General features: G+C 43.2%; 1 protein-coding gene across 1 annotated transcript in view; it reads left to right on the top strand.

The window, feature by feature from the left end:
• The first annotated feature begins 2,154 nt into the window (after positions 1–2,154).
• slco5a1b (solute carrier organic anion transporter family member 5A1b) overlaps positions 2,155–25,884 on the top strand; it is a 136,175-nt gene continuing 112,445 nt past the window's right edge. Inside the window, exons 1-2 of the mRNA XM_060905291.1 lie at positions 2,155–2,327; positions 20,240–20,290. Of these exons, the coding sequence (XP_060761274.1) occupies positions 2,240–2,327; positions 20,240–20,290 (139 nt within the window). The 5' untranslated portion in view covers positions 2,155–2,239. The remainder of the gene's footprint in view (positions 2,328–20,239; positions 20,291–25,884) is intronic.

Below are 25,884 nucleotides of genomic sequence, written 5' to 3'. Positions count from 1 at the left end.
AGCTGAGTCGTGCTGGTTTTTGGTAGTCGAAACGCGAGCCGTGTCGGGCTGAAGTGAGCTGAAGCGAGCTGAAGTGAGCTGAAAAAGGGTAGTGGAAAAGGGCCAAAAATTGACCGTAGGTGTGAATGTGAGTGTGAATGGTTGTCTGTGTCTATGTGTCAGCCCTGTGATGACCTGGCGACTTGTCCAGGGTGTACCCCGCCTTTTGCCCGTAGTCAGCTGGGATAGGCTCCAGCTTGCCTGCGACCCTGTAGGACAGGATAAAGCGGCTAGAGATAATGAGATGAGATGAGACCTTATGAGGGACATTTGGCTGGACTCCTTGAGGAAACTTTTTTTTTAAACTAACTAACGAATTTAACTTCCTTCCTTCCTTCCTTCCTTCCTTCCTTCCTTCCTTCCTTTCAGAAACTGCAGGTTTTATTTAAAAAAAATCATCAACCTAACTGCATGTCTTTGGATTGCAGGGGAAACCGGAGCACCTGGAGGAAACCCACACAGACAACATGCAAATTCCACACAGAAAGGCCCTCTCCGGCCGTTGGGTTCAAACCTGTAACCTTCTTGCTTTGAGGCAACCATGCTAACCACTACCAGTGTTGCCAGATTGGGCGGTTTCAAGTGCATTTTGGCGGGTTTTGAACATATTTTGGGCTGGAAAACGTCAGCAGTATCTGGCAACACTGACCACTACACCACCGTGCCTCATTGGGGTCCAAAGGCCCTCACAAGGATAGAAATATTTCACCGTTTTGACCTTATGGGGGGGCGGCACAGTGGTGTAGCGCTGTCGCCTCATAGCAAGAAGGTCCGGGTTTGAGCCCCGTGTCCGCGTGGGTTTCCTCCGGGTGCTCCGGTTTCCCCCACAGTCCAAAGACATGCAGGTTAGGTTAACTGGTGACTCTAATGCCGCTTTTCCACTACAAATGCGGCTGAGTCAGGCTGAGCCGTGCCGTGCTGAGTTGGGCTGAGTGGGGCTGTTGGAGTTGCATTTCGACTACAACCGCGCTGAACCGTGCTGGCTGGAAGTGGGTGGACACATTGGGTGGAGTTAGCGAAAGTGGGTGGACGTCAGGTGATGTCGTTAAGCAGCGCAAACAGTGACATCAGTGAGCTTTTAAGCGGTAGTCTCACGACCCGAATAGTAAACAATAAACATGGAGGACATGGAGTCGTTAGTGTTGCTGGTCTTGGTGCTGTGGCTTGTTGTCACCGACAACGCGGACAGATACTGGCAAGAGCGTATAGATGAGGCGAGGCGCATAAGGCTTCAGAAATTCTCGTAATTCGTAATTATTCTCCTTCCGGGTTTGCGGTGTTTACAGATCCCAGCGCGCTCGCGGGGCGTGTGTGGGCATGTGAGGACACTCCTCCTCACCAATCAGTGCACAGGGGAGTGTCTGCTCACGCCCCCAGCCTCACTCGGCTCGCTTTGGCTCGCTTCATCCCCACTCCAAAACGGTGCGAGTTTTAGGGGCTAAGCAGGGCTGAAGCGAGCTGAGTCGTGCTGGTTTTTGGTAGTCGAAACGCGAGCCGTGTCAGGCTGAAGTGAGCTGAAGCGAGCTGAAGTGAGCTGAAAAAGGGTAGTGGAAAAGGGCCAAAAATTGACCGTAGGTGTGAATGTGAGTGTGAATGGTTGTCTGTGTCTATGTGTCAGCCCTGTGATGACCTGGCGACTTGTCCAGGGTGTACCCCGCCTTTTGCCCGTAGTCAGCTGGGATAGGCTCCAGCTTGCCTGCGACCCTGTAGGACAGGATAAAGCGGCTAGAGATAATGAGATGAGATGAGACCTTATGAGGGACATTTGGCTGGACTCCTTGAGGAAACTTTTTTTTTAAACTAACTAACGAATTTAACTTCCTTCCTTCCTTCCTTCCTTCCTTCCTTCCTTCCTTTCAGAAACTGCAGGTTTTATTTAAAAAAAATCTAAAAGAGCCAGAGTTTGAGGGATAGGCACAGCATTAGCTGCATTTTTGGAATTATGTCAATAATTCTCTCTCGCGCGCGTGTATGAGACAGATGGAGAGAAGGTGTTTGACGTCACTGTGAGTCAGGGAGGACTGCAGGAAGCGCGCTGACAGGGTTTACGTCGCCTCTTCGTCCCTCCTTCTCGTACGTCAATCGCTCCATCATTTCTCCCTTCACTGCACATCATTCTGGAAGAAAAAAATACATATATAGGCCTAAATATATACTGAAAACCAGCGAAATGGCTTTTTAGCGCGCGGGTCATGGATGTATGAGAGAAGGAATGGATCCTCTGTACCTGCTTCTGTCTCTTCTCGCTTTCCAAGCGCATCTCATCGCCGGGGCCGACAGCACATTCGGTGGGTGTGCGTATGTCTTCAGAGGAAAGGAGCAAAGGAAAAAAAAAGAGTATTTCAGGGTTTACCGGTCACTGGATAATATTGATTATATTTTCTTGGACAAATAGGCTAAATTTAGCATCGTCGTGCGTTTCTTATTCTAGATGAATCTACACTTGTACAGGCTACGTGTTTAATAACAGCGCTGTATGGTGAAGCTAAATCAGTGCAGACTTCAAGGGAAATGTTCTGCATGTGTTCTGTATGCATATATCTCGACAATAACCTGCTGTTAACGTGTTCAGCCAGCTTTATTATCAGTAATGTAGAACAGTAACGATAGATGAGGCTATTGGTTCATTATGCTGCCGTGTAGAATTTTTATTCACTCTCCGTCATTATGGAGAAGAAAGCACGATGCAACACACATTCAGCTGATTAAAAGCGATTTAGGAGACGCTGCGTAAAAAAAAAAATGAGAAGTGATTCAAATGCAAAACGTACTTTACATGTAGCGGAAGAAAAGTGCACGGCTGGGCCTGTGTGCTACACGCAAGCTCACATCCACACACAGGTACTCATACTAAGACCAGGCCTTGTGTCTTGCGCGTGATCTCGCGCTGTTGTTTATGTCTGTATGTAAATCATAGTGGTGTCTATAATATAGTGGTATCATAAGGTTCAACACGGCAAAATCCCTTTCAGATAAAGGTACTAAATGGGAAGTCTTTTTTTTGATGGAGAGAAGTGTGTGTATACGTGTGTGAGCAAAAGATTCAGACTGGAGCTGTTCTAAAGGTTACTCCATTCCGTGACCATAGCAACCGCTTTGCGCATCTTTAATTCATGGAAACGGCCTGTGATAGAAGGTGGGCGCTTGTTTCCCCAAATAGCCTTCTTGTGTCTTCCGTTTAGGCCACATGTCAATAAACGTTGAGGAGCTCTCAGTCACAAGATGTTCAGCAATCAGGACAGTGAAATCCTTACTAAATAAGCTAGTTACAGGGGCGGATGTCCTGCCCAGGACATTCAATGAACAGTGAATATACCCAGGTAAACTGAAGGAATGTAAGTGGTCACTTAAGACAGAGTTTAATACTGAGATAACTATAAACAAAGACTGCAAGAGTTGCATGGTTATAATACAAGGTCAGTAACTGCAATCTGAGCTCCTGAGTCTAATAGACTGTACTATCCAGCCGCTGTTGTAAAAATCAAAGTGAGGCTCACCCCCAAAACGGCACGTGCACCATGTACATAGACAGGGTACAATAAGTACAGGGATACCCTTTGAATACGGGCAGTAGCCAGACAGCCGACATGTGTGTACGCAGTAAACCTGCTGCAGCATCTTATCATTTTGGCTTGTGAACATGCGTGGTAACAATACCATAAACATAAAAGGATGGCACACACCCTTTATATTTAGTCTACAGTGCAGTCCGGGTATGTTATTATAGTGTGGGGAATAAGGAATTTTAAGCAGACTGTTACAGGACAGACAAGTCTGAATTGTTGTCTGTCTGTCCAAATTTCAGCCTGTCCAAATGATGGGCCAAAGGCCCAGAACAATGTGGCCGGGGGTCCGGGGCCTGCCTTCTGTCCCCAGAAGCTGAAGGGCTTTCGATGCCTGGAGATGGCTTCTCAGCTATTTCCAGACACATTTTTGTGATCTTCAAAGGCCAAATTACACTAGGTATTAGTTGCTAATTACACGTACAAATTGAATATAATTTACAAGAAAATGTCAGAAGATTCAAGAAAAACGTGCTTAAAGTTATACCCAAGAAAACAGTAGCACACACAGGTCAGTTCCATGTCGAGAAAAAAGTATGGGGTCAAGGATGTTCCAGTTGGTTACAACTTACTGGTACTCATATATAGGTACTATAATGACATTCATGAAACATTGTGTCAACAATGACTATTTTTATACTATGTTCATAATAAGTCTATAAGAAATGCACGGTAGTAATTAACAATACAACTATTCTTACGTAATAGAGTTAAAATTTTGAGGACGAGATTCCAAGTAACTTTGTAACAAAATGCCTTTTAAAATGACTCAAAACTAGACATGGTGATATCATTTGGCATTCAGATTGAAATCTGCTGGACTAGAATTTAGAAAACAGAAACCAATCGAAACCGAAAGAGTGAAAGTGATTATCCTGGCTTTACCATGTGAATAGTCTTTTATGAATGTGTAAGTGAGGGCTCAGTGCTCTGACTCCAGTGTGAGTGAGTAAGGTGATAAGTTTTATGTTTCATCTAATTTTAGGTAATTTTAAAAATATAATATTATTTGGCAGTGGGAACATAGGAAAGTGTAAAGTAGAAAGTTTCTGTCAATATGTTTACCATGCTTGTATGATAAAAACTTGCGAGATATTTATCTAAATACATGATTCTAAACCTGCTGAGCTTCGCCGGAGAAGCTCTCGACCCCAGAGGGTTAAAATACGATGGAAAAAATGCTTTGTCATGGTCCAAAGCCTGTAGTAGTCTATTTTCTTTCAATGTTTTCTGGGTAAACATGCCCAGCTGATAACAGTGTCGCGTGGTGTCATGCCAGAATGCACTCCTACTCGCTGATGAGAGGCGACTTGTCATTCATCGAGAATGTCTGCGATTGGCCAATCACAGACCATGTTACAACATAATGTATTCGCTAAGTGTAACGTTTGGAAGAAAATTAGAAGTAGATTAGACCCATATCTTTTTCATGGCCATCCAGTTTGATGCTTTTGAAATACAGATGGACACATTCGAAGGATTTTTTATCGGCCATCTGGTCCGATGCTTTTGAAATACAGATGGACAAATGCAAAAATTACTGGTCGATGTCCGCCGGTCCGGCCTTATTTCTCACACAGTTATTATGTTGATGCACGAAGTTCCCATGCCTTGTTAAAATCCAACAGGACTCACCCACCTTGCTTTTCACTGCATTCGTGTCACAAGTGAAAAAACCTAAGCTAGGACCTACTATTAAATACAAATTTATACCATAAACTCTTCAGCTCAATCCCACATAATGATTTATTTTGTTTATTTTTAAAAAATCTTATTAATTAAAAAAAAACTGCAGGCATATCTTGGTATCTGCAATGCTAAAACAATTTTTTATTGGGGGCGTGCCAGGAGCCCCCCTCCCCCCTTAAATCCGTGCCAGAGCACACCTTTTAAAACCAAGTGTTGAAAGCATGAAATCTGCTACAGGCATGTGTTCAAACACACAGCTTTTACTTAGCTCTCTCACAGAGACCTGTTACTGTAATCTTTAATTTTATACTTTTTTAGGGGCTTTTGCTGACTTAAAATACATCTCATAGTCAGTTTTATTTGAAAAGCTGTCTTCATTTTATGATCAAATTAATAAAATAACACCTGGAAGTTGGTGAATTGGTAATCAGCCCATATTTTCCCCAAATGTTTCACAATTCCATTCATCTTTGCATACAAATCATTTTCCAACATATTATCAGTTCAGTTCTGAATTTATTCTAAAAGCACAAAATGATCATACAACAACTCAACTCATATCATCTCATTATCTGTAGCCACTTTATCGTGTTCTACAGGGTCGCAGGCAAGCTGGAGCCTATCCCAGCTGACTACAGGTGAAAGGCAGGGTACACCCTGGACAAGTCGCCAGGTCATCACAGGGCTGACACATAGACACAGACAACCATTCACACCTACGGTCAATTTAGAGTCACCAGTTAACCGAACCTGCATGTCATTGGACTGTGAGGGAAACTGGAGCACCCGGAGGAAACCCACACGGACACGTGGAGAACATAATCTCCGCACAGAAAGGCCCTCGCCGGCCACGGGGCTCGAACCCGGACCTTCTTGCTGTGAGGCGATAGCGCTAACCACTACACCACCGTGCCGCCCCATACAACAACTTATAATAATAATATTAATAATAATAATAATAAGCGGCGGGGCGGCACAGTGGTGTAGTGGTTAGCGCTATCGCCTCACAGCAAGAAGGTCCGGGTTCGAGCCCTGTGGCCGGCGAGGGCCTTTCTGTGCGGAGTTTGCATGTTCTCCCCATGTCCGCGTGGGTTTCCTCCGGGTGCTCCGGTTTCCCCCACAGTCCAAAGACATGCAGGTTAGGTTAATTGACCGTAGGTGTGAATGTGAGTGTGAATGGTTGTCTGTGTCTATGTGTCAGCCCTGTGATGACCTGGCGACTTGTCCAGGGTGTACCCCGCCTTTCGCCCGTAGTCAGCTGGGATAGGCTCCAGCTTGCCTGCGACCCTGTAGAACAGGATAAAGCAGCTACAGATAATGAGATGAGATAAGATAATAAGCGGCATGGTGGTGTAGTGGTTAGCACTGTTGCCTCACAGCAAGAAGGTTCTGGATTCGAGCCCAGTCGCCGACGGGGGCCTTTCTGTGTGGAGTTTGCATATTCCCCCCGTGTCTGCGTGGGTTTCCTCTGGCTGCTCTGGTTTCCCCTACAGTCCAAAGACATGCAGGTTAGGCTAATTGGTGGCTCTAAATTGCCCATAGGTGTGAATGTGAGTGTGAATTGTTGTTTGTCTCTGTGTGTCAGCCCTGCGATGATCTGGCAACTTGTTCAGGGTGTACCCCACCTCTTGCCCATAGTCAGCTGGGATAAGCTCCGGCCTGCCCGTGACCCTTCACAGGATAAGCGGTTACGGAAAAGGGATGAATGGATAATAATAATAATAATAATAATGTCACTGCACCTGCTTGCATTCAAGACTCCACTTCCCAGCCTTCAAATATGGTTGCCACGGACTACAACAACCATTCTGCACCTCATTGCTCACAGTCTCCTCTGTTCTAATCACACACACCTGTACTCTATCAGTTCAGTTATACAGCCACAGTATAGAAGGACATTCAGTGCACTCACTCATTGTGAAGTATATGCTCAGTTCCTTGTGTCTGATTTTACCAAGTCTTTATTATTATGCTGCCTATTCTGGTTTATGACTTTGTGTTTTTGGAATTTACCTTTTGATATTACCTCTGACATCCTGTTTGTGCCTCACCTGACTATTACCTGTTTTCCTGACTCTGCTTTCTGCCTCATGGTTTGGATTTGTCTGCCAGTTTCCTGAATAAACTCTCTTTCAGCTTTTACATCTGTCTGTCACCTGCAATCCTGACATCATCATTATTATTATTATTATTATTATTATTATTTATTGCTGTTTTTAAACAGTTTTTTGAGGCATGTGGGTGGTAAAAGAGAGCAACTGGACTTGCTTGAAGATTCTTGAAGACGTTTCACCTCTCATCCGAAAGGCTTCTTCAGTTCTGTCTGACTAGTAGGGAGTATCAGGTATTTATCCTCTCATGGATGAAAAGCTCATCTAAGGTGTCGTTGAGTCATCCTGTTGGTGTGGGTCAATGGGGGCTGGATGTGAATGGCCTCGAGAGTCGTTTGGGTGATCAATGGATTGCCCGTTAAGGTGATCAATGGAATGCTGATTCTCTCTGTCCTCTTGTGAGTCACTGAAAACAGCTGGGTTTTGGTGTGCATTCAGTTGTCTGGGAAGTGTGCCAAGGACTGCATTGTAGGTGGCTGATAAATGGACCCCCACCTCTGTTCAGTGATGGCCGTTCCAGGTTGACAAAAATGGCTTCTTTAACTCCTCGCTCATACCAACGATCCTCTCTGGCTAAAATGCGTACGTTGCAATCCTGAAATGAGTGTCCTTTGTTGTTAAGATGAAGGTAGACAGCAGAGTCTATGAAACGTCTTCAAGAATCTTCAAGCAAGTCCAGTAGCCCTCTTTTACCACCCACAGTTACTATGAGCTGGATGACTGAGAATCTTCACAGACTTTTTTGAGGCATGTAACTTATCCTTCAAATCACAATTTCAGCAAACATAGCCTTCTAATATCATACAGGCTTCTGTTTTAACTGGTTTGATGTTAGAAGGTTTACTCCAAGTGAACTAATATTACTATACTGACCTCGGATCAGTTATACACAGCTATAGCTTTATGCATTGTAACTTGGATTCATACAAAACAACTAAGTCAAATGTTTTTTGTTGAGCAACAGTGGGTTATTCCATGTTTTTTGCAGATAACCTTTTTTTGTTTATACCTGTATTTACTTCAAAAACCACACACTATACACCAGTGATGTATAATTCAAACATATATGAATGCCTACATATTCTAGATATATTAAGGTCTGGTTATATATTTATATTACAAATGAACTTTAAATGAAAGTACATGCAAGTAATTTTAATTTTGAGGTAGTTTATTTGGTTCATTTGATTCAAATCTAAATAGGTTGTATTTTCTCTAATCATTAGACTCAGAGTTGCTGACAGGTACTAAATTTGTTTAATTTAAATCAAGAACATGAGTTCAAAGTGCAGGCTCTGAAACTATTTACATCCAAATCAGGTGAATGGTGTACACACACATCCTCCAGAAAGTATTCCCCCCCCCGCAAATACTGCTGTCTAATACACAATCCCAATTCCAAAAATGTTGGGACAATGTGTAAACTGTAAATAAAAACAGAATGCAATAATTTGAAAATCATGGAAGCCCTATATTTTATTGAAAATAGTACAAAGACAACATATCAAATGTTGAAACTGAGCAATTTCATTGTTTTTTTGAAAAAATATATATGCTAATTTTGAAGTTGATCAGAGTAACACATTTAAAAAAAAAGTTGGGACAAAGGCATGTTTACCACTATGTTGCATCCCTCTACTTTTAACAACACTCTGTAAATGTTTGGGAACTGGGGAGAGAAATTGCTGTACTTTTGAAACTGAAATGTTGTGCCAATCTTGCTTGATATACAAGTTCAGTTGCTCAGCATTTCAGGGTTTCCTTTGTCATATACAGTGGTGCTTGAAAGTTTGTGAACCCTTTAGAATGTTCTATATCTCTGCATAAATATGACCTAAAACATCATCAGATTTTCACACAAGTCCTAAAAGTAGATAAAGAGAACCCAATTAAACAAATGAGACAAAATTATTATACTTGGTCATTTATTTATTGAGAAAAATGATCCAATATCACATATCTGTGAGTGGCAAAAGTGTGTGAACCTTTGCTTTCAGTATCTGGTGTGACCCCCTTGTGCAGCAATAACTGCAACTAAACGTTTCCACTAATGCCGCTTTTCCACTACAAACGCGGCTGAGCCGTGCCGTGCCGAGTCGAGCTGAGTCGAGCTGAGCGGGGCTGTTGGAGTTGCATTTCGACTACAACCGCGCTGAACCGTGCTGGCTGGAAGTGGGTGGACACATTGGGTGGAGTTAGCGAAAGTGGGCGGACGTCAGGTGATGTCGTTAAGCAGCGCAAACAGTGACATCAGTGACAGTGGCGGAACAAGTCAGAGCCGGGCCGGGGGCGGGGCAAATGACCGGGCCCTTTATTAAAGCTTATCATAACATCATTTTAGGCTACAAAATGTCCGCAACTGCGGTGTTTACCAATTTCAACACTACCGGGTGCAACTATATGTTATTTAGTACATCAAGTCCTTCAAACGAACATGTAACTCAGAAACAAAAAACATTAGGATACTGTACATGGCTCATAATAAAACATCAATAGCCTATACTGCGCACATTATCTGAAGGGCATACGAATGAGCGCTCAGAGGCTGCAACGGTGACAGGAAGAGTCAGAAATAAAAGGAGGGCGGTGCAAACCTCACTGAATGCACTGTGTTTACCAATTTCAACACTACGGGGTGCAACGATGTTATTTTGTACATTAAGTCCTTCAAACGAACATGTAACTCAGAAACAAAAAAACATTCGGCGACATACTGTACATGGCTCATAATAAAACATCAATAGCCTACTGCGCGCATTATTTGAAGGGCATACGACGAGCCTTGCGCTCCGCGAACTCGTCCACGATGCTCTGTATGTCACTGATTCAGTGAGCTTTTAAGCGGTAGTCTCACGACCCGAATAGTAAACAATAAACATGGAGGACATGGAGTCGTTAGTGTTGCTGGTCTTGGTGCTGTGGCTTGTTGTCACCTACAACGCGGACAGATACTGGCAAGAGCGTATAGATGAGCCGAGGCACATAAGGCTTCAGAAATTCTCGTAATTCGTAATTATTCTCCTTCCGGGTTTGCGGTGTTTACAGATCCCAGCGCGCTCGCGGGGCGTGTGTGGGCATGTGAGGACACTCCTCCTCACCAATCAGTGCACAGGGGAGTGTCTGCTCACGCCCCCAACCTCACTCGGCACGGCTTGGCTCGCTTCAGCCCCACTCCAAAACGGTGCGAGTTTTAGGGGCTAAGCAGGGCTGAAACGAGCTGAGTCGTGCTGGTTTTTGGTAGTCGAAACACGAGCCGTGTCGGGCTGAAGTGAGCTGAAGCGAGCTGAAGTGAGCTGAAAAAGGGTAGTGGAAAAGGGCCATAAGTGTTGATCAGTCCTGCACACCGGCTTGGAGGAATTTTAGCCCATTCCTCCGTACAGAACAGCTTCAACTCTGGGATGTTGGTGGGTTTCCTCACATGAACTGCTCACTTCAGGTCCTTCCACAACATTTCAATTGGATTAAGGTCAGGACTTTGACTTGGCCATTCCAAAACATTAACTTTATTCTTTTTTAACCATTCTTTGGTAGAACGACTTGTGTGCTTAGGGTCGTTGTCTTGCTGCATAACCCACCTTCTCTTGAAATTCAGTTCATGGACAGATGTCCTGACATTTTCCTGTAGAATTCGCTGGTATAATTGAGAATTCATTGTTCCATCAATGATGGCAAGCCGTCCTGGCCCAGAAGCAGCAAAATAGGCCCAAACCATGATACTACCACCACCATGTTTCACAGGTGGGATAAGGTTCTTATGCTGGAATGCAGTGTTTTCCTTTCTCCAAACATTTCAACCAAAAAGTTCTATTTTGGTCTCATCTGTCCACAAAACATTTTTCCAATAGCCTTCTGGCTTGTCCACATGATCTTTAGCAAACTACAGATGAGCAGCAATGTTCTTTTTGGAGAGCAGTGGCTTTCTCCTTGCAACCCTGCCATGCACATCATTGTTGTTCAGTGTTCTTCTGATGGTGGACTCATGAACATTAATGGCCCTTTTTCAGCTCGCTTCAGCTCACTTCAGCCCGACACGGCTCGCGTTTCGACTATCTCAAAACAGCACGACTCAGCTCGCTTCAGCCCTGCTTAGCACCCAAAACTCGCACGGTTTTGGAGTGGGGCTGAAGCGAGCCAAACCGAGCTGAGTGAGGCTAGGGGCGTGAGCAGACACTCCCCTGTGCACTGATTGGTGAGGAGGAGTGTCCTCACATGCCCACACATGCCCCGCGAGCACACTGGGATCTGTAAACTGGGGATCTGTAATTATGAATTACGAGAATTCACACTGGGATCTGTAATTATGAATTACGAGAATTTCTGGAGCCTTATGCGCCTCGCCTCATCTATACGCTCTTGCCAGTATCTGTTGGCATTGTCGGTGACAACAAGCCACAGTACCAAGACCAGCAACACTAACGACTCCATGTCCTCCATGTTTATTGTTTACTATCCGGGTCATGAGACTACCGCTTAAAAGATCACTGATGTCACTGTTTGCGCCGCTTAACGACATCACGTGACGTCCACCCACTTTCGCTAACTCCACCCAATGTGTCCACCCACTTCCAGCCAGCACGGTTCAGCGCGGTGGTAGTCGAAATGCAACTCCAATAGCCCCGCTCAGCTCGACTCAGCCCAACTCAGCACGGCACGGCTCAGCCCGACTCAGCCGCGTTAGTAGTGGAAAAGCGGCATAACATAACCAATGTGAAAGAGGCCTTCAATTGCTTAGAAGTTACCCTGGGGTCCTTTGTGACCTCACCGACTATTACATGTCTTGCTCTTGGAGTGATCTTTGTTGGTTGACCACTCCTGGGGAGGGTAACAATGGTCTTGAATTCCCTCCATTTGTACAGTCTGTCTGACTGTGGATTGGTGGAGTCCAAACTCTTTAGAGATGGTTTTGTAACCTTTTCCAGCCTGATGAGCAGCAACAACGCTTTTCTGAGGTTCTCAGAAATCTCCTTTGTTTGTGCCATGATACACTTCCACAAACATGTGTTGTGAAGATCAGACTTTGATAGATCCCTGTTGTTTAAATTAAACAGGGTGCCCACTCACACCTGATTGTCATCCCATTGATTGAAAACACCTGACTCTAATTTCACCTTCAAATTAACTGCTAATCCTAGAGGTTCACATACTTTTGCCACTCACAGATATGTAATATTGGATCAATAAATAAATGACCAAGTATAATATTTTTGTCTCATTTGTTTAACTGGGTTCTCTTTATTTACTTTACGACTTGTGTGAAAATCTGATGGTGTTTTAGGTCATATTTATGCAGAAATATAGAAAATTCTAATGCACTGAAAGTTTTCAATGGGAGACAGGTCTGGACTACAGGCAGGCCAGTTCAGCACCCAGACTCTTTTACTATGGAGCCATGCAGTTGTAATATGTACAGAATGCGGTTTGGCATTGTCTTGCTGAAATAAGGAAGGCCTTCTCTGAAAAAGATGTTGTCTGAATGGCAGCATGAGGAGAGGGACCATATGGCTTGTGCAGTGCACAGTTCAAAAGCCAGCATCTGTGATGGTATGAGGGTGCATTAGTGCACATGGCATGGGTAGCTTATACATCTGGGAAGGCATCATTAATACTGAGTGGTATATACAAATTTCAGAGCAATATGCTGCCATCCAGACAAAATATTTTTCAGGGAAGGCCTTCCTTATTTCAGCAAGACAATGCTAAACCGCTTTTTGTATATATTAAAACTGCATGGCTCCGTAGTAAAAGAGTCTGGGTGCTAAACTGGCCTGTCTGCAGTCCAGACCTGTCTCCCATTTAAAACATTTGGTGCATTATGAAACACAAAATATGATAAAGGAGACCCAAAACTGTTGAGCAGCTGAAATTGTATATCAGGCAAGAATGGGACAACATTTCTCTTTCAGAACTACAGCAATCCTCCTCAGTTCCCAAACTTTTACAGAGTGTTGTTAAAAGTAGAGGTGATGCAACGCAGTGGTAAACAGTGCATCAGTGGTAACCCTGTCCCAACTTTTTTGAAATGTGTTGCTGACATCAAATTCAAAATGAGCATGTATTTTTCAAAAAACAATAACATTTCTCAGTGTCAACATTTGATATGTTGTCTTTGTACTATTTTTAATGAAATATAGAGTTTCCATGATTTGCAAATTATTGCATTCTGTTTTTATTTACAGTTTACACAGCATCCCAACATTTTTTGGAATTGGGGTTGTATATTCCATGCCTTGACAGGTGCCACTGTAATGAGATAATCAGTGTTATTCACATCACCTGTCAGTGGTCATAATGTTATGACTGATCAGTGTATAATAATCAGCATTAATGATGCCTTCCCAGATGTGCAAGCTACCCATGCCATGTGCACTAATGCACCCCATACCATCACAAATGCTAGCTTTTCAACTGTGCACTGATAACAAACCCGATGGTCCCTCTCCCCTTTAGCCTGGAGGACGCAGTGTCCATGATTTCCAAAAATAATTTCAAATTTTGATTTGTCAGACCACAAGACAGTTTTCCACTTTGCCTCAGTCCATCATAAATTAACTCAGGCCCAGGGACAGTAGCGGTGTTTCTGGATATTATTTATACAGTGTATGGTTTTAACTCGCAATTGTGGATGCAGTAATGAACTGTTTTCACAGACGATGGTTTGCGAAAGTGTTCCTGAGCCCATGCAGTGATATTCACTACAGAATTGTGTCTGTTTTTAATGCAGTGTCACCTGAGGTACCAAAGATCGATGTTGATTTTCAGCCTTGTCCCTTGCATACAGATCTTTCTCTGGATTCTCATTCAATATCATTCAATTAATGATTTTATGATGCTGTGATCCCCAAATTCTCTGCAATTTTACATTGAGGAATGTTATTCTTAAACTGTTGCACTATTTGCCTGCATATCTGTGAAGATTCTCAATCATCCAGGTCATAGTAAACTGTGGGTGGTAGAAAAGGGCAACTGGACTTGCTTGAAGATTCTTGAAAACGTTTCACCTCTCGTCCAAAAGGCTTCCTCAGTTCTGTCTGACTAATAGGGAGTATCAGATATTTATCCTCTCCTGTGATGGCCGTTCCAGGTTTACAAAAATGGCTTCTTTGACTCCTCGCTCATACCAACGATCCTCTCTGGCTAAAATGCGTACATCACAATCCCAAAATGAGTGTCCTTCATTGTTAAGATGAATGTAGACAGCCGAGTCCTGGCCTGAGGAGCTGGCTCTCCTGTGTTGGGCCAAGCGCCTGTATAGCGGTTGCTTCGTCTCCCCAATATACGAATTTGTGCAATTCTCACTGCACTGAATTGCATACACTACGTTGTCCTGTTTGTGTCTGGGTATTCTGTCCAGAGGAGCCAAGATTGTGGCTAGGTGTTTAGCAATGTTATATGTGACCGAGTTTATACTGCTGATAATAGGTCTGAGAGGAGCTCCTTCTTTGTGAATCTTGGGGAGTCCGTATATGAGAGGCACGGCTTCCCCAGGGTACAATCTGTAGTAAAGAGCTCGGTTGATGGCTTGGTCCTTTTCTAGTTGTTGCAAGCAGATAACAACTTTCTTTTTGTAACCACTTGTGGGGTCCCTCCTCAATGTTTCATAAGTGGTTGTATCACTGAGGAGACTGGTCATCCTGGAGTGGTAGTCCGCTGTGTTTAGCACCACTGTGCATCTCCCTTTGTCAGCAGGAAGGATGGTGATGTTCCGGTCTCTTTGAAGTACTGTAAGAGCCCTCCTTCTACAAACACAACATTCCAGTACATTTCAGACCCAATAACACCCTGAAGCAGAAACTGGTCCACCCTAAGGACAGAATACCCAGACACAAACAGGACAACGTAGTGTATGCAATTCAGTGCAGTGAGAATTGCACAAATTCGTATATTGGGGAGACGAAGCAACCGCTATACAGGCGCTTGGCCCAACACAGGAGAGCCAGCTCCTCAGGCCAGGACTCGGCTGTCTACATTCATCTTAACAATGAAGGACACTCATTTTGGGATTGTGATGTACGCATTTTAGCCAGAGAGGATCGTTGGTATGAGCGAGGAGTCAAAGAAGCCATTTTTGTAAACCTGGAACGGCCATCACTGAACAGAGGTGGGGGTCTAAGACATCATTTGTCAACCATCTACAAGGTGGTCTTGGACACTCTTCCCAGACGGCTGGGTGTACGCCAGGACCCAGCTGTTTTCGGGGACTCGCAGGAGGACAGAGAGAGTCAGATTGCCATTGATCACCCTAACGGGCAATCCTTTGATCACCCTAATGACTCGCCATTCACACCCAGCCTCCAGCGACCCACACCAACATGATGCCTCAGTGACACCTTAGATGAGCTGGTCATCAGAATTCTGATTCTGATTCTGAGCCAGGAGAGGATAAATATCTGATACTCCCTATTAGTCAGACAGAACTGAGGAAGCCTTTTGGACGAGAGGTGAAACGTTTTCAAGAATCTTCAAGCAAGTCCAGTTGCCCTTTTCTACCACCCACAATTTGCCTGCATAGTTTTTCACAGAGTGATGAACCCCTACCCATCTTTACTTTTGAGAGACTCAGCCTCTTTGGGATGCTCTCCCAGTCATGTTATTGACCTGTTGCCAGTTAACTTAATTAGTTGTTTTCTTTTTTCTTTTTTAAACATTACACAACTTTTCCAATCTTTTGTGGCCCCTGTCCCAACTTTTCTGAAACCTTGCTGGCACTAAATTCAAAAGGATATATTTTTCACAAAAAAAGTAATTTTTTTTTTCAAACTTTCAACATTTGATATGTTGTCTTTTTCCTTTTTGCAATGAAATATAGGGCTTACATGATTTGCAAATTCATGACATTCTGTTTTTATTTTATTCGTTTCTGTACATTTTACACAGTGTCCCAACTTTTTAGGAAATGGGGTTATATGTATACAGAAAATGTTTGGATGGTTTGTTGAAATTGAAACTGAAAACAATTATATTGTATATAATCTTTGACCTGTATTACATTCAAAACAACACAGCAGCACATTATTTGATATTTTACCTCATTAATTTAATTGTTTTTTCAAAATAAACACATTTCAATTTTGATTTTTGTAACACATTTAAAAAAGAGTTGGGATGGTAAAGCATTCACCACTATAATGTTGCCATTCCTTCTCACAACACTTAAAAGATGTTTAGGGACAGAAGGCACCAAGTAATGAAGTGTTTCAGGTGTTATTTTGTTCCATTCATCTTGTAAACAGGTCTTAAAGTGTGCAACAGTACAGGGATGTCATTGTCATATTTTTCTTTTTAAAATTCACCATACATTCTTTATTGGGGACAGAGGGGACAGGCAACCTCTTGTTCTGCAGCCATGCCTTTGTAATGTGTGCAGAATGTGCAATGTCTTGTTGAAATATCCCTGGAAAAGATGTTGTCTTGACAGCAGCATATGTTGCACCAAAACCTCAATGTACTTTTCTGCATTAATGCTGGCATCACAGATGTGTAAGTTACCTTTGCCAAGTTCACTGGCATAACCTCATAATGTGACAGACCTTGGCTTTTGGACTTGTTGCTGGTAACAGTCTGGATGATGATTTTTGATTTGGTCCAGAGCACACTGTCTATTTCTTGCAAAAAAGGCATGGAATACTGTTTCATCTGACCACAATAAATGTTTCCATTGTGTGATGGTCCATTCCAGATGTCTCTGAGCCCAAAGAAGTTGATAGCACTTCTGTCATAGTTAACATAAGGCTTCCTTTTTGCACAGTAAAGTCTTAACTGGCATTTGTGGCTGTAACTCTGCATTGTAGTGCTTGACAAAGGTTTGCCAAAGTAATCCTGAGCCCATGTGGTTATATGAGCTATAATAATAATCTGGATCCTTCAGTGTTAAATAATTACAGGCCAATGTCAAATCTACCATTTATCGGGAAAATCCTGGAAAAAATTAAATAATCTGGATCCTTCAGTGTTAAATAATTACAGGCCAATATCAAATCTACCATTTATCGGGAAAATCCTGGAAAAAATTGTCTTCAATCAATTAACTGCCTTCTTGATATCAAACAGCCGTTTTGATAATTTTCAGTCAGGATTTCGTGCCAATCATTGCACTGAAACAGCGCTGATTAAAGTTATAAATGACATACGTCTTAATACTGATGCAGGCAAAACATCGGTCCTGGTATTACTGGACCTCAGTGCAGCTTTTGATACTGTTGATCACAACATACTGCTATATCGACTTGAACACTGGGTTGGATTGACTGGTAAAGTTATCAATTGGTTAAAATCATACTTAAAAGATAGAAGCTTCTTTGTTACCCTGGGAAATTGTTCCTCAACGTCAATGCCCTTGACCTGTGGTGTCCCCCAGGGGTCGATTCTTGGACCATTACTTTTCAACCTTTATATGCTCCCACTTGGGCAAATTATCAATAAAAATTCAATTTTGTATCACTGCTATGCAGATGATACCCAAATTTATTTTGCTCTATCACCAAATGATTATGCCCCCCTTGAATGTCTCTACCAGTGTATCGATCAAATCAATAGCTGGATGTCACAAAATTTTCTTCAGCTGAACACAGATAAAACAGAAATAATTCTATTTGGAAAAAAAGATGAAAGACTCAGGATTACCACTATTCTTGACACAAAAGGGATTAAAACTAAAGAAATGGTTAAAAATCTTGGTGTTTTCATTGACAGCGAGCTAAACTTTGACAGTCACATGAAAGCAATCACTAAAATGGCATTTTATCACCTAAAAAACATTTCCAAACTATGTCAAAACATGATCTGGAAAAACTAATACATGCCTTCATCTCTAGTAGGGTTGATTACTGCAATGGCCTTTTCACAGGCCTGCCAAAAAAGACCATTAAACGACTTCAGCTGGTTCAAAATGCAGCGGCGAGGGTTCTCACACGAACAAAAAGAACAGAGCACATTACTCCAATTCTAAGGTCCCTTCACTGGCTTCCAGTAAGCTACAGAATTGACTTTAAAGCATTGCTGCTGGTGTACAAATCTCTAAATGGTACAGGGCCCAATTACCTCTCTGATATGTTGCAGCGGCCTAACCCAATCAGATCTACCAGATCGCAACAGAAAAATTTACTATTAAAACCAGTTGTTAAAACAAAGTGTGGTGAAGCAGCTTTTAGCTACTATGCAGTGCAGCTATGGAACCAACTGCCAGAGGACATTAAAAATGCTCCTGCTGTTGGCAGCTTCAAATCTAGGTTAAAGACCAAGCTGTTTTCAGATGCTTTCTGTTAAATAATTAATATTTTACATTTTTTATAATCTTTTTCTCTGCATGTTTTAAATTTATTTTAACTTTATTCTATTTTATTCTGCTAGGTTTTTTTTTTCTCTTTCTCTTTCTTTTTCTCCTTTTTCTTTTTGGCATTTTAATATTTTATTAAAATATTCTACTATTTTAATAGTAGAATAGTTCTACTATTGTTTAATTCTTATTATTTTCTTTTAATTCTTTTAATTCTTTTAATTAATTATTTTAGAATAAAGATAAAATGATTTTATGTAATTTTATTTCTCTATTGTTTACTGTTTTTGTTTTTACTTCTGTAAAGCACATTGAACTGCCATTGTGTATGAAATGTGCTATATAAATAAACTTGCCTTGCCTTGCCTATAATGAAGGACGGTTTCCGTTTAGGCTTGTGCCCTTTCCCTTTACACACTGAAATTCCTTCAGATTCCTTGAATCATTTAAGGACATTAGGCACTGTAGAGGGTGAAATACCCAAATCCCTTCCTATATTTCTTTGAGCAACATTGTTTTTAAACATTTCAATAATTTTCTCATGCATTTGTTGACAACCTGGAGATCCTTGTCTCATCTTTGCTCCTCAAAGACTAGGCATTTCCTGGATAGTGATTTTATACCAAATCATGATTACAATCACCTGTTGATATCACCTGTTTCAAATCAGATAATTATTTAATTGTTATACCTCATTAATAGCCCTAAATTGCTCCGTCCCAACTTTTTTGGAATGTATTGCAGGCCTGAAATGCTGGAATGGGTGTATATATACAGTTCAATTTTTACAATACTCAAACCAGCCTGTCTGGTCACAGTTAAAGTCACAGAGATCTTTTTTTTTCCATTCTGATGATTAATGTGAACACTACCTGAAACTTTGTATCTGCATGATTTACTGCACTGTGCTGCTGCTACACAATTGAATGATTGGATAACTGCATAAATAAGCAGGTGTACAGGTGTTCCTATTAAACTGGATGGTGAGTGTATGTACATGTAGGCATAGTGTTTGTGTGATCCATTCAGACTCTTAGCAGCATATAATGAAACACAAACTTTGCATTAGAACGTTACAAAAATAAACATGGATATGTGTTCAGTGGTATGACTCAAAACTGGATGTGTCTGAAGCACCAGGCTTTTCTAAGCTTTCTAAGCATTTGTGTGTGTGTGTGTGTGTGTGTGTGTGTGTGTGTGTATACACGCTTGTGCTCACATACAGCTGTATGTTTGCAGTATTAGCATTGTATTGTACACATACCCATCTCTTTTTACTCTTACATTACTTCACTTTAAGGACTGTGTGTTTTTCCAGTTACATACTGATTATGAGTATGCTACTCTTGATCTTTCTGCACAAAAATCAGTCTCTTTTGTAATGACTAAGAGTGCTTGCAAAGAAAATAGAAAACATTTTACTGTCTGACTGGTTTGTTTTATGTAATAATGAGGTCATGTTGTTGATTTAATGTTATTTTTGTACCATCTATGGTTCAGATACCCAACCAATAATACACAATAAAATGCTTTAAATTTTAAATTTTACTCTCTTCTTTCATCAGGTTGCCTGTTTGAGGAGCATCTTTGTATGAACTATGAGATTTGTGTCAATGGTAAGCCACATACACTTACATACATGAAATAGGAAAGGACTCACTCTAATCAGACAGGATGCTTCCACCCCAGTCTCTGCTATAGATCAGTGATACAGATCCGAACAAAGACACCTTATACTTTTCATTGAGTTTTATATGAATATGTATATCATTTTATTAGATATAATTACCTCACACTTTCACTCATTGGCTATTCACAGGTACATCAAACCATACAGAAGTAAGTGAAAAAAAAATTAAAGCGTGTTCCCAATAGCCACTGATCAAACCATAGAAAGTCATAATCTTTGCATGTTATATTGCTTAGCAGCCAAAGCTTACTGTTAATATACTAAATTGTGTAGCAGAAGAATATTATGTAAGGAATAACACACTCCACACCATGTGGTTATAAGAAAATAATCAATGCCAGGGTGGTGTAATGCCATTGCCACCCCAAATGTAATTATTTTCATATAACCACACAGAGTATGTTGTTCTGCTTATGCCACAGTGATTTGTCAATTATGAAAATGTTTCTTTTAAAAAATGCAGCAGTGCTGTGGTCAAAGAATAATTATTAATAATAATATATTCAGTATATGATCATTAATATATTGAATATTTTAGCATATTGGGCGGCACGGTGGTGCAGTGGTTAGCGCTGTCGCCTCACAGCAAGAAGGTCCTGGGTTCAAGCCCCGGGGCCGGCGAGGGCCTTTCTGTGTGGAGTTTGCATGTTCTCCCCGTGTCCGCGTGGGTTTCCTCCGGGTGCTCCGGTTTCCCCCACAGTCCAAAGACATGCAGGTTAGGTTGACTGGTGACTCTGAATTGACCGTAGGTGTGAATGTGAGTGTGAATGGTTGTCTGTGTCTATGTGTCAGCCCTGTGATGACCTGGCGACTTGTCCAGGGTGTACCCCGCCTTTCGCCCATAGTCAGCTGGGATAGGCTCCAGCTTGCCTGCGACCCTGTAGAAGGATAAAGCGGCTAGAGATAATGAGAATGAGATGAGATTTTAGCATATTGTTTTGACACAGTTTTACAAACGCAGTCAGCCACATGCCAAAGAACACTGTGATAAAAATCCATGACCTTATGGTTCAAGAAGCACCTCTGAGATCAAAAGGTTGCTGGTTTGATTCCCTAGACCAGCAAGAATGGTTGAAGTGCTCTTGAGCAAGGCACCTAACCCCAGGCTGCTCTGGGTATACTGTATGTCACTCTGGATAAGAGTGTCTTGTAAATGCCAGTAATGTAATAAAAATTAGTGTTATACATGCCCTAAAGTGGTTTATTGCTTTATTAGGTAAAATATGGAGGCGATTATAGGAAATCATGTCCGCTGATTAGTTGAGAAATTCTGACTATTTCTCAATAATCACCTCAAGCGACTTGGCGAAATGACAGGCAATCGCTTCATCACCATAAGTGAGGAAGAATGACAAATTATGAAAGAAATTGCTGTTCCTAAAAGCACTAACGATGTTTTGAAGTTTGGTCTAAAACTATTCAAAGATAAGGTGGAACTGTGATTTATTTTATCTGTTTCAAAACAAAGTATTTTATGTGAGTCAGCATAGATAAGTGATACAAGTCTGTGCCACACCTTTGTTACATTTGTATGCTGCTTTTGAAGTTTGAAATAAATTATTTTTAAAATACAATTAATTGTATTATTTTTTAATAATCACCTGTGTATTTATACTAAAACAATTATCTGCCTCAGGTTCAGTGAATCAGTGAATAATAACTTCGACTCTGTCTCGGTTATTATTCACCAATATTCACCTCACCTTCAGTTAATTATTATTTTTAAAAACCATGAAATTCAGCTCATGAAGGCCGTAGTAATTAGCAGACAATTTGAATCAGATGTGTTAAATGAGGGAGAAAGCTGAACTCTGCAGTTATACACCTTGTCAGAATGCAGCCACTTACAGATGCAGGCACAGGGGAGACTGGGGTCATGCAAACTGTTGGAAGTATCCAAATTGGTGTTCAGGAAGCGATGTCAGTAGACTAGTGTGGGTCAGGTGATCAACAAACAGGGCAGCGTAGAACGAGCGAAAAGACGAGGTTGAGATGAAACGGAAACAAGGTCAATAAACTGGAAAGGCTATCAGAAATCAAACAGCTCGGTATGAGTGGGAAAGAACACCAAATGATACTTCGCAACAGGCTGTTGGAGAATGAGGCTTATACTGTATGGGTGAGTGGTTGACTGTGACATGACCTGCAGATGGTATGATTAATCATCAGGTGACAGAGGGTGCTGTGGTTCTTGAGTGTTGTAGTTCAGAGAGGCCATGTTTGAATGCCACTCTGACCTTGTGTTCTCTGCGCCATTACTGACAGAACACCCCCCCGGAGGTTCCTTTGGGAGCTATTGATTTTCTGGGCCGTCCCCTTCCTCTGGGTGCTAGCTTGTCTGGGTGTAGGCTGTGGAATTCTTGTGTGAGTAGCGGGTCTAGTATGTCCTTGTGGTTTACCCAGCTATGTTCTTCTGGGCTGTAGCCCTCCCAATCTACCAGGTATTCCAGCTGATCTTGCCTGCAGCAAGAGTTTAAAATCTTCTTTACCTGGTAGATGGGCTCTTCTTCAGAGTCCGGGGGGGGGGGGGGGGGGGGGGTCTTGTGTGTGTGTGTGTGTGTGTGTGGCTAGGGGACCCTGTATGGCAGGCTTCAGGCAGGATACTTGAAATGTTGGTGCCATTCTGTTGTATGGTGGGAGTTCCAGTTTATATGAGACTCCATTGATTCTGCGTTTCACCTTGTAAGGGCCGATGTAGCGTGCTTGTAATTTCTTACAAGTGTTCAGTTATCTGAGGTCCTTTGTGGAGACCCATACCCGATCTCCTGGGGAGTATTCTGGGTTCTTGCCTCTATGTTTGTCTGCATAGTGTTTGTACTTGGTATTTACTTGTTCCAGTCTCTGATGTACTTCCTCCCACACTTGTTGACTTTTCTTAAACCATGTATCTACTGCTGGTAGTTGAGAAAGTGTGTTGTCCCATGGAAACGGGGGGGGGGGGGGGGGTTGGTAGTCGAGCATGCAGTGGAACAGTGTTAATTGTGTGGCAGAGTGCTTGAGAGAGTTCTGTGCATATTCGGCCCATGGAAGAAACTGTGTCCAGTTCCTTTGATTTTTCATGCAGAAGATACATAGAAAACATCCGATTTCTTGATTTGTGTGCTCCACCTGCCCATTAGATTGTGGATGATATTCAGACGTAAGACTTACAGATACGCCGAGTCTGTACATAAAATGGGTCCATAATCGGGAGATGAATTTGGGACCCTGGAATTTTTGGTATTAGGAATACCAAAATATCGGAATACATGGTTGAACAACAGTTTGGCTGTTTGGAAGGCTGTACAGTGGTGCTTGAAAGTTTGTGAACCCTTTAGAATTTTCTATATTTCTGCATAAATATGACCTTAAACATCATCAGATTTTCACACAAGTCCTAAAAATAGTGTCATGGTCCTACCTGTGGGTTGCCTCTCTTCAGGTAACATCTCCACTCCTCTCCACTCCACTCAGCATTACCGGCCACGCCCGCATACACTTCCTCTTATTAACTCTCAGTGGCTGTCATTGGCTGTTGCCTATCACCTGCTCCTCCTCTGTGTGTATTTAAGCTGCTGTCCTCCCAAGCTTCAGTGTCAGATCGTCTTCTAGGCATCGACTCCGTCAACTCTTCAGTCCTGGTAACCTGACCCTGCATTTCTGTCCCTTATCTTGCTACCTGATCTGTGACTCTGTGTTCCAGCCTGTTCCCTACTCCTGCCTGTTGTGCTGTCCTGTCTGTCTGCTGAGGGACTGCCTGAACACCTAGTGCCGTCAGCTTACAGCCTCCCTACTCTGACAACACCTGATCCTGTCTGATCTCTGAAGCTAAGCAGGGTCGAGCCTGGTCAGTGCTTGGATGGGAGACCGTAGACATCACCACCATGCTCCTGCCAGCTATCCCTGCCTCTCAGTCCTCCTGCCACTGAACTTTGCACATCCTCCCAACTCCCTTTCCCCTGTTATCAATAAAACTCAACATTTAACTTGTGCTCTTGGGTCCTCGTCTGTTTCCCCTGACAGAACGATCTGACCAGCATGGTGATTGAGCCTGGAGTGTACTGAGGGAGAAATAAAAGGGATGGCCGGTGACATTGCATCTCTGCTTCAGCTTAACCAGCAGCAACAACTATTTCAACAACATCAGCTAACCCAGGTCCTGCAAGTTCTCACCACTCCATCTGTTCATGTTCCACCTGCTCTGGCTCCCGGTGACCCGGAACTGAAGATCGGTAATCTGGAACATTTCAATGGTGACCCAAACCAGGTCTGGCCATTCCTGACCAGCTGCTGTATCCAGTTCTCTCTGCAGCCCAGGACCTTCTCGACGGAGGGAGCCAAGGTGGGGTATGTCATCACTCACCTGACCGGCCAGGCTTGGTGGTGGGGGACAGCTGAATTTGACCGGCAGACCCCGGCTTGTGCCTCCTTCAGTGCCTTCGCCGAGGAGATGTTAAAGGTGTTCGACCTGGGCTCATCACGAGCACTGATGAGTATCCATCAGGGCAACTGGATGGTGGCAGACTACTCCATTGACTTCCGCAACATGGCGGCGCTGGTGGACGCCTTCCTCCACAGTTTGGCGGACTACGTCAAGGACGAGCTCATTTCCCATGAGCAACCCCCGACACTCGATGAGGCCATTGCCATCACCGTATCCAGAGCCGCAGACGAGAGAAGGGGCATCCTAGTCAACCTGCCACCTGCACTCGGGGTGAGTCTTCCGCTGCCCAGTTCCCGCCTGTCATGCCCCAAAGCCGACATAATCAGTCTGAGCCCATGGAGATCGGCCGTGCCTCCCTCACCCCCGAGGAGCGACAGCACCACCTAACCTCCATCCATAAACCCCTGCTTCAGCTTCCCAACACCGCTTGTGCCCTGGCCGCCCTGGTGGACTCTGGAGCCGAAGCTAACATCATGGACACAGAGCTCGCACGGCAGCTGGATGTGGGGTGCCACCATCTTACTCCACCCGTTCCTGTACGAGCACTGGGTGGACATCATCTCGGCACAGTTACACACATCACAGCCCCCGTGACAATGCTGCTGTCAGGAAACCACCAGGAGTCCATCCAATTCCACCTCCTACATTCACCCGGCCAACCACTCATCCTAGGGTACCCGTGGCTCCATCTACACAACCCCCAACTCGACTGGGAGACTGGCACCATATGAGAGTGGGGAAGGGGCTGCCATCAGACCTGCTTGAAGGGAGCTGTCCTGCCAACCAACCAGGAGACCACCAGCTCCACCCCTGACATATCCAAGTTTCCTGTCAGCTATCACCACCTGAGGGAGGTGTTCAACAAGTCCAAGGCCATGTTGTTGACCCCACACCAACCATACGACTGTGCCATCAACCTCCTGCCAGGCACTGCACCCCCTAAGGGCCGTCTCTACTCCCTGTCAGCCCCGGAGAGAAAGGCCATGGAGGACTACATAAACGACTCTCTGGCTGCCGGCCTAATCCGTCCATCGTCCTCTCCTGCCGGAGCTGGATTTTTCTTCGTGGGGAAGAAGGATGGTTCTCTTCGCCCATGC

Source organism: Neoarius graeffei, chromosome 23 (assembly GCF_027579695.1).
Source record: "Neoarius graeffei isolate fNeoGra1 chromosome 23, fNeoGra1.pri, whole genome shotgun sequence".
Classification (NCBI taxonomy): domain Eukaryota; kingdom Metazoa; phylum Chordata; class Actinopteri; order Siluriformes; family Ariidae; genus Neoarius; species Neoarius graeffei.
Note: the sequence above shows the minus strand (reverse complement) of the source record. Positions and strands in the feature narration are given on the sequence as shown.